The sequence below is a fragment of the Colossoma macropomum genome, unplaced genomic scaffold (genome assembly GCF_904425465.1).
Source record: "Colossoma macropomum unplaced genomic scaffold, Colossoma_macropomum, whole genome shotgun sequence".
Taxonomy (NCBI): Eukaryota; Metazoa; Chordata; class Actinopteri; order Characiformes; family Serrasalmidae; genus Colossoma; species Colossoma macropomum.
The window spans coordinates 13,999,228-14,012,247 of NW_023494784.1; the positions used below are offsets into that span (position 1 = coordinate 13,999,228).

The window sequence follows — 13,020 nt, forward strand, 5'->3', positions numbered from 1 at the left end:
GGTGTTGCACAAGGATGATCAGGCTATAAATACCTGCTGGGTATGCAACGGGATTCATAAATTGAGAAAAGGGGGTACAGTGCAGTGAATGTCTCATTTGATGTGTGGAAAATGGGTCACAGACCAAATGTTAATGATTGGCCAAAAGGATTGATTGCATTAGCACGTGCCAAAGGCCATAGTGTGAAGGAAGTAGCTGAATTTGCAGGTGTATCGAGGCGCACAGTCATACGGGTCTACCGGCAATGGCAAAAATCCCAGTCTACAGGAAATTCTCTTCAGAATTGTGGCTGAAAGACAAAACTGACAAACAGGGACCACCGGCGTTTCACGACTTGTGAATAAAAATTGCTTCGCTTCCAGGCAAGAATTGCTTCTAGAAGTCAACGAAGATCCTTTACAACCAATTTATGAAAGAAAACTACCATGAACGTATGGAGCACAATAGTATGCAATAGGCCTTTGCTTACTTCTGCTCACAAAGTTGCCTGGTTCCGGGGGTAAGAAGACACAAAAATTGGACAGTTCATGACTGGAATTGTGTTATCTGGTCGGATGAATCTCGTTTCTGCCTGTATGTGAATAATGCTAGGCATCATGTTCATCATAGACTTAAGGAAGCCTGCAGTGAGGACTGCGTGCAAGGTGTGGTTCAAGCTGTGATGTTCTGAGGGTGTTTTAATGATGCAGAAATGGGTAATTGGTTGAGGTGGCAGTAAATTTGAACCACAGTGCCTACACTGAGCTGCTGGACAACCGGGTTTTGCCTTTTGCTCATCATCTTACCGAGGAACAATTCCTATTCCTGTATTCAAGATGACAGTTCTCATGTTTGCAGGGCTGCAAATGTGACTGATTGGCATGATGAACATTCAGGAGGATTCTCACATCTAAACTGGCCTGCATAAACCCCAGATTTGAATCCTCTTGAAAATCTGTGGGACAACCTGGAACAACGAGTAAGACGTCAGGGAAGGCATCCACAATATCTGGCCGAACTGCACAATTCTTTGATGTAAGAGCAGCTGAACATTGATGTTGCCTACACCCGGAAACTTGTTAAGACCATGCCAAATCGAACTGCAGCTGTTATTCGTGTTCGTGGAGGTATTAGATGCTATATATACACACACACACACACACACACAGACGCGCACACACACACACACACACACATATATGTGTGTGTGTTTGTGCATGTGTGTGAAGTCTTCAAATGCTGATAATCGGCTCAACTCAGGTCACTGTAATTGTTAGAACCCACGATTCATTTGGGATATTATGTTTGCTATTTGGTTAACATTTAAATAAATATCAAATCATACAAATGCTAACTATTTTGTTTGTGTTATGTATGGTTTAATAATGCTGAGGTTTAGGGTTTGTTAATGTTAATAAGTAAATAATGTTAGTTAAGGGAACCCAAATGTAAAGCATTACCCAATCTATTGAAACTTTGGTGTTTTCACGTATCAGCAGATAGAATTCTGTGATAGAACATTAAGCTAACTTTTGTGAGCTGAATCTTATGTCACAATTTCAAATATTTATATTCAGAAACATGGCATTGTCCTCGGACCTGACTTAAGCACCATTAGGGAAGTGGGAGACGATGTGACTGATGGATCAACTTGCACTGAAGTAAAAGAGGGGAGCAGTGTGCTAGGTGAGCTTTTCTGCACTGTAGATGCTATATGCTACATGCCAAGATTTGGTCTTTTACTGTGCAAACCTAGACTAAGCCTGCATGTTCACTGTGTTTGTTTCTGAAAATAATCTCTTACTGCTCTACTTGCATTTTCACGTGGTATTCTTTCCAACAAAGAATACCTAGCTGCTTTGTCAACTACTGCAGTTTGCTTTTCAGTGTTGTCAGACAGAGCGGAAGCTTTTAAAAAATAATAAAAGGAATTCCTACTGCTTCTGCTTTGCTGATTATATGCAAGAGTAATGCAGGTAGTTTTGCCTTCCTTGTCCAAAAGTTGTACCTTTTAGGCTTATATGCATCTGCAAAGTGAAGAGTGTTGTGAACATTGTCAGTTTAAGCTTTATTTAGTTTATGATTACCATAGTCTAACCTAATTTTGGTTCTTTTATTTTGCTATCCTAATATTTTCAGTGCTCAGTTTTACTTAATCTCCCATGTCATTCCCACAACCAGTGCCATTAGCCTAAGAAGGCCAAAGCTATCCCTAACCTTTGCTAGCAGTGTTTATAGCAAACAGCCATATCTTGCAGGAGCTGTATCTTGCATCTTGCAAACCTAATTTTTTTTTATATAAAATCCATAAAAAAAGATTTTATATAAGTGTTGCATATTATCATGCATATATTTTACCTACTGTTAATGTACAGCTTTTGGACGATACTTTGCAACATCGGCATTTATCTTGATTTGTGCTCAGAAGTGTTTATTTGGTGTTATTTAATAGCTACTCTAGGAATGACTTTATACTTAATATTAAGACAAACTGTAGTGCTTTTAAAATATAAACTTTACCTTTATTCTGTGAACTTATTGTATTGCATTCCAAAATTTAAAGTCATCTTGTTCACAGTTTGACACCACAGTAAACATTTCACATGCACTTTTATCTTAATGGTATCTTAATCGGATCAAAGGCTCTGCCTCAGGGCTCCACTCCTCTTCTTCCTTACTGATTTTGACTTTATCTGTAAATATTCGCAACGCAAATAATTGCCAGCATATACATTTCTTGTGGTCTCTGGAACTGACTCCTCAATCATCTCCCAGGCACTCAGGAAATGCAGCTGGTTAGAGGTGAAAATGTAGGTGGCTGCAGAGGAGGCAAAGACCAACACCCAAAGGATTTGGATCATGGAATGCAGGGGAATCATCTGCCACCACATGCATATGGCAGTTCTTCTGAGGCTCCTTTAGCAACACAAAATTACAATGAGCATCTTTGGAAGTATTTAAATAATGACTTAAAGCAAATTCAAAATAATGTTGAAAAATCTCAGAATGTCGTTTTTGACCCTGAGGATCTAATGTCAACATCAAGGTTTAAGGATGAAGTTAAAAAAGAGAAAGAGGTTGTAGGGGACAACTCACATAAATCAGGTAAATTTGGGGAGCTAGAGCCTGATCCCCTTACTGAGGGACCTGAGATTGCCGATCAGAATAAGAGCTTAATTTCTGTTAAAATCACTGAGGTAATAAAAGAGGGAAATCCTGGTTTCGCCAATTATGCATGTGAGGTACCATTGGTATCCCCAGAACATGGATATAAACCAGCTGAAACAGTGGTTGGAGATGCTCAAGACAAAAAAACTGAAGAACAGTCAAGAAGAACAGATGAAAAAGTGCAACAGTCCAAAAGTGCCAGTATTCCCAGCAAAAAGAAGAAAAAGAAGAAGAAAAACAAACAAAAACAGAAACAATGTTGTGATGAAAAAGAGGGCAATACAGAGTCTCAGGAAAAGAATGAAAACCAACTAAAAACGGCTAGTCCAGTCCAGATAAGGGAGACAAATCCAGAATGTAACTCTCAGTTCGTAGAACCCTCAGAGGACATGGTAGTAAATGAACATATCACAACTAATTTGGATGATGAAGGAATGATTCAACCACTAAACAAAGGTGTAGATTGTGTAAAACTACAAAGCCCTGAGTCAAGAACTGATGTTGCTTCCAGTTGTGGTGTTTTCCTGGAGTCATCGGACAAGACAGAAAATTCTTTACAGGTTAAAAATGAGAAAGAAGAGACCCAGGAGGCAAATGTGTCAGCAGAACTAAAAACCGATGACCAGATCGCTCGTCTTAATGAAATGAAACATGAATCTGTCAAAGCAGTCAAAGATGAAAAGGCAACTCAAGGGGATGTCCAGCATGGATGTTATATCACAGCTGATGACGAATACCTAAAGCCGTGCTTTGAAGATTTGAGTGGGAATACCCTGGAAATGAATTACAGTAGTGCAGAAATGTCTACAGACAGCTCTTCAATTAATAAACAATATCAAGTTATGACTGCAATAAAACTTCCTGGAGAGGACAAAGAATATCAAGAGCCCACAGATCCAGCTCCGGAATCCAAAGTAGAGGAAAATGTGGTGGAATGTAGAGAGTCATTCGAACGTCATGGTACTGTTTTGGAGGAATCAAGTGTTATGCCAAACTGTTTCTCTGTGAAAACAAATGAGGAGGTTATTGGGTCAAAAGAAAAATTGCAAGAAAAAAACAAGGCTTGGCAGGAACAGGAAAGTGATCCCTGTGCCACTGGTCAGGAGCAGACGGGTAAGAACAGTGAACCACAGGAAATTACAGATGCTCAAGATGCAGATACAGATGCAGCCCAAGAACTACAGATATATGAGCAGGCCAATGAAAGGTCTGAAGGGGAACAACAAACCTCAATCAAGAGAGAGGGCTGTTTAACACAGGATCAGCTAGTCAAAACAGAAGAAAAATATCATGTACATCAGCAACAAGACATACCAGAAAATGAAGAAGAACATCTAGAAATTAAGGATACTGAGCACAGTGCTGATACTGTTTTGGAGGAATCATTAAGTGTTATGCCAAACTGTTTCTCTGTGAAAACAAAGGAGGAGGTTATTGGGTCAAAAGAAAAATTGCAAGAAAAAAACAAGGCTTGGCAGGAACAGGAAAGTGATCCTTGCACCACTGGTCAGGAGCAGATGGGTAAGAACAGTGAACCACAGGAAATTACAGATGCTCAAGATGCAGATACAGATGCAGCCCAAGAACTACAGATATATGAGCAGGCCAGTGAAAGGTCTGAAGGGGAACAACAAACCTCAATCAAGAGAGAGGGCTGTTTAACGCAGGATCAACTGGTCATAACAGAAGAAAAATGTCATGTACATCAGCAACAAGACATACCAGAAAATGAAGAAGAACATCTAGAAATGAAGGATACTGAGCACAATGCTGATACTGTTTTGGAGGAATCATTAAGTGTTATGCCAAACTGTTTCTCTGTGAAAACAAAGGAGGAGGTTATTGGGTCAAAAGAAAAATTGCAAGAAAAAAACAAGGCTTGGCAGGAACAGGAAAGTGATCCCTGCACCACTGGTCAGGAGCAGACGGGTAAGAACAGTGAACCACAGGAAATTACAGATGCTCAAGATGCAGATACAGATGCACCCCAAGAACTACAGATATATGAGCAGGCCAGTGAAAGGTCTGAAGGGGAACAACAAACCTCAATCAAGAGAGAGGGCTGTTTAACGCAGGATCAGCTGGTCATAACAGAAGAAAAATGTCATGTACATCAGCAACAAGACATACCAGAAAATGAAGAAGAACATCTAGAAATTAAGGATACTGAGCACAGTGCTGATACTGTTTTGGAGGAATCATTAAGTGTTATGCCAAACTGTTTCTCTGTGAAAACAAAGGAGGAGGTTATTGGGTCAAAAGAAAAATTGCAAGAAAAAAACAAGGCTTGGCAGGAACAGGAAAGTGATCCCTTCACCACTGGTCAGGAGCAGACGGGTAAGAACAATGAACCACAGGAAATTACAGATGCTCAAGATGCAGATACAGATGCAGCCCAAGAACTACAGATATGTGAGCAGGCCAATGAAAGGTCTGAAGGGGAACAACAAACCTCAATCAAGAGAGAGGGCTGTTTAACACAGGATCAGCTGGTCAAAACAGAAGAAAAATATCATGCACATCAGCAACAAGACATACCAGAAAATGAAGAAGAACATCTAGAAATGAAAGATACTGAGCACAGTGTAGGACGAGAGAGTGACACAGGAAACAATTTCCAGAACCTTGATAAACCACACTCAGAAGTGGTAGAATTAGGTCTGAAGGCCATTGATTCCATTATCCAAGGAGGAGGTCAGAATTTAGGAGAGCACGCAGTTCTAACTGGGATAAATAAAGAAGATTCAAAGAAAGGCTCCGAAACTGAGAACAAGAAAGGGAAAGGCAAGAGTAGGGAAGACTGCAAAATGTCCTAGTACTATAGCTAAGGGTATGGTGCTTGTTTTCTTAACCTTTTCATAAAGAGTTTCAAAGCCTCACTCCAAAGGTAATTAACTTAAGAAGTTTATAGTACATAGTAGTACACAATGTTTTTTTTCCCAGCATTTTTTTAAAAGTCAAGGGTCCACCCATATGTTGTAGAACCTAATTCAAGTCTGAAGCTAGGCAGAAAATAATAGAAAGCATTTTACTTTTGTCAGAAATGTATCTAATCAGGTAATTAAAACACTGAAGTGTTCTTTTTTTGCACTTTTAAAAGTATGGCTAACAGAAAAATGTACTCCACTCTTTATCAGCATTGCAAAATATATCTGGCAGTCGACACACAAAACATCTGTCAGCTTATATGCTAAGCTTGTGTTTGCCTTATTGAAACAGTGACTTCTTTATTAAATGTTGCTAATAATATTTAACCAGAAAGCTTTTTCTAGAAATGTGACTTCTGATGGATAGGCTATCTCTCTCTTTCAGTCTAACTGCCTTTAAATTTTTTGGTGACTGCTTACTTTTGAAATGTGTGGTCCTTTCTGTAACTGAGGATGAAATTATGAGCAAGACTACACTGCAATGAAAGATCATTTCAGGGATTCAACTTGCAGTGAATGGTGTGTAGTCACAGGCTCTTATGATTGCTTAAATATTTGTTGCTTTTCATTTTTTTTTTTTCTTTCTTTGTTTACGTGAATGACCGATTATTCATGTTCTTGTGGAAAATATTCATCATTAAATAATTTGTAACTTAAACTGTCCTGGTTTTGTTTTTTTTATTAAAATTGTAAATATGCAGAACGATGTTATGATTGTGAAAAGAACACTGCTGCATGAAGCTGCATTTTTGATGCTCCATGTTTACACCTGAAGTTTCCACGCTGTCCATCCTCACCCTTCATCCTCACCCCATTTACCTTTCCATTTGCATGCCCTGAAACCTTCCACCTTGCACCTGTGTAAGTTTGCTTTTTTTTTTTACTTGGAAAGGCATTTTATAACTGAAAATGTGGTAGTCAGAAAATGCATGTGGTTTCATTACTCCATATCAAAAATCAAAGGAAAACTGCTGTGCTGTTCTGCAGGACAGGAGTTTTGCATAGATGTTTTAAAAATGTTAAACTTATCAAATAAATAGAATAGAGGATATTCCTTATAGAGGATGTGTTATCTGTTTATATAAATACAAATAATACTGGGCTGCCATAAAAGAGAGGTATGAAAATGGTTAAGTGAACATATTAAACTACATAAAATCGGCACTGACTGTATTAATATGTATTTGCATTTGTTCTAATATTAGTGTTTTTCTGAGTAAATATATGCTAACTGCCCAATTAAATAGCTTTTTAAATGTAATTTTCTCTGGTGCCTAAAATTTTTGCACAGTACTGTATATCTACATGAAAGATGTTTAAAACTAACCTTTAAATCCTTGGCTGAACTTACAGAAATCCGGCTGCGGAAACTGGTGGATGAACGCGAGACTTTGATAGAGCAGGTAAGAACCTATAACCACTTGAGAAACTTACATATTTAACATTTTCATTGTGTAGTTAATAATTGACTTATTTTACAACATTGGTGCTCAGTGCCACATTGTTGTTGTTGTTGTTGTTGTTGTTGCTGTTTTGTTAGAAAGCGTATTTGTCCATATTCTGATGGTTTTAGTGCCTGTTAGTGGTTTCAGACATTAAGTGGTAAAATAACACAGCCATGTAATCTCAGAATGGGACACACTGAAGAGCTCTGTGACTTTTAATGTGGGGGTAAACCATAAAAAGTATTACTATAGGTGAAGGGGAGCACTTACACCAGTACACCATTAATGCTGTGGCACAGGCCCCAGTATTGAATGCAGAATGCCAGTGTTCTGTCCTAACTGGCCTCCATTAGGGTAAAAATTTATTTAAACTTGAAGTAATAGAAGTATGGACTAGCTTTCTTGTTGACATACAAAGAGGATAATTCCTTAACTTGGATAGCAAGTGGGTGTTATAATGTTGCTTATAATTATGTTTATCAAATGAGATATCAGAGTAAATGCTATTGCCAAAGTTTCACATCGCAACAGTTCAGGAGCTAATGGCAGGCATCTCACTCCAGTGAGCATTCTATGACTTTTGCAACTGACTAATCAGTGGTCTGCGCTGTTACTAACTCACCCCATTCTAGGTCGGAACGCTAGCTATCGTGGTATCACAAGAAAGGTAATGGGTTGGTACAGCATGGTCACTTGGCAGAAGAAATGACTACAAAATGCATGAAGACAGATATGAAATAATGCCATGGCATACTGTAGTGCTTTAGTGAAAACGCCTTTTTGTTCAGAGTATTCTTTATTTTAAACTGGCTATCTTACGTCAGATAGGATCTAAAGAAAGAAGTGTCTGATGTAGAAGAGAATTTTTAGATGAACAGAAAATTAAGCATCAAGCCCATGCTAAGATCTAGCAAAGCATGGATTTGTAGTCCTGGTCAGAGGACAGTAGTCAGTAGACAGTAAATCATTTGTTTCTACACCCTATATAGCACAGCCTCTATAATTTGATCATGGCTTAAATATTTACACTGACCTCCAGAATTATTGACACCATAGTTAAAATAAACATTGTAATCAGAAAAAGATGACAAGCTACTTCATTTTTTAGATCTTATCCGACTTAATATTCACAGTTTTTTTTTGCCAGAGTTCCCTGAACCAACCAAAAAACTTTTCCACTTGGCAGTGCAGTATCAGCTAATTAGGTCTTCACAAACTGTCTGTTTTTGAGCTGAAAGATACAAGGTGAATAAGACTAGACTAACATTGGCTGAGGTTACTTATCATTATTATTTATCTGTTTATCTAAAAGACTTTGTCTTTCTTTTTAAAAATGTGTACATGTGATGTACTCTCACTTTTTGTAGTCTCATTCTAGGTATAATTTCATCCAGTAATGGCAGAATGCTAAGTGGTGCACGGAGGCATGCAGAGAAACTGAACACCACTAGGAGACGCTGAGCGCATGTCAATGCCTAATGTGTGCACCTTCATTAAAAACAATGGTTACGAATTTGTGGACACTGTGGGATGCAGAGCATGTAGTGTATGGCTGCCATGAGTTTAAAAATCATTCTATTGATAAAGATATTAAGTTAAAAGCAGATGTGTAAGTAACAAATTACATTTAGGCCTACTCCCGTTACCATACTTGAGTAGCCTACATTTTCCCTGTAACAGTACTTTTTGAAGTAGAAATAACTCAGTAGTTAACATTTACTTGAGTTAATATTTAATGGAATACTTTCACTTTGCTACTTAAATTTTTAATAACGTTGCAAAGCAAAAACTAAATTATGAGTGTATCACCTCTTTATTCATGTGAGCTGATGTAGCTCTGTACGGCGTGTGCGCGACAGAAGAGCTTCACACTCCACACTCCGGTCTGATCAGGTCACTGTTTGGGCCATTAATGTTAAAAAAAAACCTTAATGGCCCAAACAGTGCCATATTATGCAATTCCAAAACACTTCATAGACGTCCAGTTTAGAGGAAACAGAAAGAAAAAAAAAAAGGTTGCAATAAGGGAAATCTGGTCTAATACATGTTCCCATAAACTCCAGACAAAAATTCTGTCGTGCTTTCATTTTTTTAAACATTAATGGCCAAACAGTGACCTGATCAGACGGGAGTGTGGAGTAGGAAACTCCTCAGTCGTGCATATGCTGTAAAGAGACGCATCACCTCATATGAATAAAAAGCCATCAGAGACATCAGAGCATCACTCGAACAGAGTTTATAAAGAGTCGTGCTGTAATATTAGGTTATTATTCAGTCAGTTCATCACAGAATGCATCCTGTCTCTATCTGTCTCTTTCTCTCTCTGCTAGGGGTGGGGGGGGGGAATCGATTCTTAGATGCATTGTGATGCGGACATGGACGATTCTCAATCGATTCACAAATGTCAATCAATTTTCTAAATGTTAATTGATATTGTAATGTTGACATAACGCAAAAGGTGGAACTTGGAAGTGCGGAAGTGCAGCGCTCAGATGCTCTGTGACATGCACATAACAAAAACACAACTGAATGAGCAATAAATATGACCGGCACACTCTACATTAAAAGGTAGGTTAGGTCAGGAGTCGACAACCCAAATGTTAAGAAGAGACATTTTGTCCTTTCAAAAAAAAATCAAACCACCTTGGGAGCCACAACATTTTATGTCCAGTATGTCTCAGTATGTGCTAATGTCCTAGTATAGGCTAAAAAATATAAACGAAAACACAGACTTACTTTGCTCTGCTTTAAGCTTTAGCTATAGCCGCTTTCCTCCCATCTCCACCGGAAAACTTTTCCTCAAAAGTAGAACAGTTTCTTGTAAAATGTCTCTCAACGTTCGACTGTTTTACGAAGATGAAGTCAGCTTCTTATTCACCAGCTTCTTGTTAAAATTTTCCCGTTCCACTTTAAATTCTGCCTGAGGCGCCAGAATGTAAATGCGGCACCACTTAAGGTGGAACAGGACAATTCAAAAGGTAAGCTGACTTCATCTTCGCAACTTTTTAGTGTTTGACAGTCTCTCATTGCAGGTTTAATGTTCCAGGAAACCAACTGTGCTGCTTATAAATGTGAATAAGTCCATTCGTCTCCAAATGTTTGTCTTAAATCTCTCTCTTTGCCTTTTCGTTAGCTACTAGCTAGGCGAGACTGCGTTGCTGCGTGACCTGCAGTCTGCCTCAGTTCTCAGGCATTGAGAACCATGGCTTTCGTGCTGTGTTGCACACTTTGGAGCCGAGATACAGCGTCCCTTCTCAAAGATATTTTACTGACATAGCGATTCCCACTCTCTACAACGAGACCAAAACCGAAGTTATAAAATAAAAAAAATATAAAAGAAAACGGGTAGAATAGCTGTAACATGTACTGCGTGGACATCTATTGCCACTGGATCTTATGTCACCGTAACTGTGCATTTTATCACAGATGAGTGGCAGCCAGTGTCTCGTGCTCCAAACAAGAGCAGTGTATGAGAGCCTTCTAGTTCACTTGCCATATCACTTCCATTTGTTTTAGAATTAATAGATATTGGAAGTAAATTCCTTATAGATCATTACAAATATTTTGCTTTAAAAGTACCAAGTCCTCACACAGTGAGAAAAATATATATATAATGTAGAAAAAACAGATGCATCAAGATGCATCAATAATTGTTTTATAATCACATCATAACCCTCTGAATTGTAATCGAATTGAATCGTGAGGTGCCTAGAAATTCCCACCCTTACTCTCTGCCCTTGTGTTTGTGTGTCATTAACTGTGTAAGAGGCTGTTTAGCTGTTTAACTGTCAAATAAATTCATTTCTAATTGTGTATGAAATAATTAGTATGATTGAAAGGCATATATAACAGCAAAGAAAATCAGCACTAGATAAATTGTTGTGAATGATTTTAATGGTAGAAATGTACTGGCAGTTAATTTATATAAATTAAACCATAAAAAATTCTACACAGCTTTTCAGAGATTCAAAAACATCTTCATTGGAAACAGATGAACTAGTAAGTCCTATATAATCATCTAACCATGAAATGCATGTATTTTAATGTAAACGTTTACACAGTTCACAAAAAGATGTGTGAATGTGCACTAGCAGAGCACACTGTGATCAGTCTCTGAGCTCAAAACTTTTTTTGCTCACATAATGTCATGTTGTGCTTTAGTTTTGTGTATACAGATTACATCCAATAATGTAGCTGAGCCAACTCAGCTCAAAATATTTTCAGGTTGTGATTGCAGATATACAAAAAAGTAACTTGATTACTCAAGGAGTATTCCAATAAAGTACTTATTTACTCTTACTTACTCCTCCATTTGTACACAGTCTATCTGACTAGATTGGTGTCCAAACTCTTCACATTGTTTTGTAACCTTTTCCAGCCTGATAAGCATGAACAACTCTTCTTTTAAGGTCCTCAGAATTCTCCTTTGTTCATGCCATGATACATTTCCACAGATGTGTTGTAAAGGACATACTGTGATAGATCTGCTAATCATAAAGGTTCCATTGCCACTCACAGATATGTAATATTGGATCATTTTCCTCAATAAATAAGTGACGAAGTCTAATATTTTGGTCTTATTTGTTTAACTTGGTTCTCTTCATCTACTATTAGGACTTCTGTGAAAATCTGATTAAGTTTAGCTTCACAAACTCTTAGGCAAATCTGATGCAGTATAGATTCACAAACTTTTAAGCACCACTGTAGCTGAAACAGATGATGACCCACATGCAGTGGGTCTGTGATGATTTTTCTCTGCACACTTCCTGGTTCTGGGGGTTTGCAGGTCAAGCAAGGCCGGCAGATGAATACCAGTAGTCTTATCTGCAGACCTGATGATGCACTGTAGTTTGTGGATGTTTGTTGGCAGACTGGTGGTGGTGGTAATCAACTCTTTGTCTGTGTAGAACTGAACAAGCAGCTCTTGAGGCAAATTGACCTTCTTCAGATGCTGCAGGAACTACATCTTCTGCTGGGTTTTCTTTGTGATGAAGTGGATGGTGGTGTTTCCCTTCCAGTTCCTAATGATTGTAGTTCCCAGACATTTGAAGGACTGGGCTGATAGGGGTGGGGGCTTCTCTACGATCTACTTCTACTCTTTACTGTTTTAAGTCTGTTCAGCTCTGAGTTGTTGTGACTGCTCCAGAGGACCAGCTGTTCTGCCACCCATCTGTAGCAGACTTGTCACCATCTTAGATAAAACCAATGACTGTGGTGTCATCTAACATTAGGATTTTGACTTAGGGCTCTGTGGAGGTGCAGTCACAAGTGTACAGTAAGAAGAGCTATATAGAGAGCACACATCCTTGGGGGTGCCTGATGAGTGCCTGAAGAGAATTTTCCCTATTCTTAGCTACTACTATCTGCTTGTGAGGAAGCTGGTGATCCACTGGCAGGTGGAGGAGGCACGCTGAGTTGGGAGAGCTTATTGTGGATTGGTTTTGGAAGGATATGGGTAAATGCTGACCTGAAGTATAAAAACAGGATTCTTGCATATGTC

The 13,020-nt window shown here is 38.5% G+C and overlaps 1 protein-coding gene across 21 annotated transcripts in view; it reads left to right on the plus strand.

The window, feature by feature from the left end:
- The window catches only part of lrrfip1a (leucine rich repeat (in FLII) interacting protein 1a), an 82,640-nt gene that overhangs the window by 64,999 nt on the left and 4,621 nt on the right, over positions 1 to 13,020 (plus strand). For 7 of the 21 annotated variants that reach the window (XM_036566764.1, XM_036567103.1, XM_036567438.1 and 4 more), the window contains 2 exons: positions 1,558 to 1,666; positions 2,756 to 7,344. In XM_036566764.1, coding sequence (XP_036422657.1) covers positions 1,558 to 1,666; positions 2,756 to 5,964 — 3,318 coding nt within the window. In that variant the 3' untranslated portion in view covers positions 5,965 to 7,344. Of the gene's footprint in view, positions 1 to 1,557; positions 1,667 to 2,755; positions 7,349 to 7,428; positions 7,479 to 13,020 lie in introns of those variants that run through there. The other 14 variants (XM_036566683.1, XM_036566940.1, XM_036566851.1 and 11 more) reach the window with 6 other exon arrangements.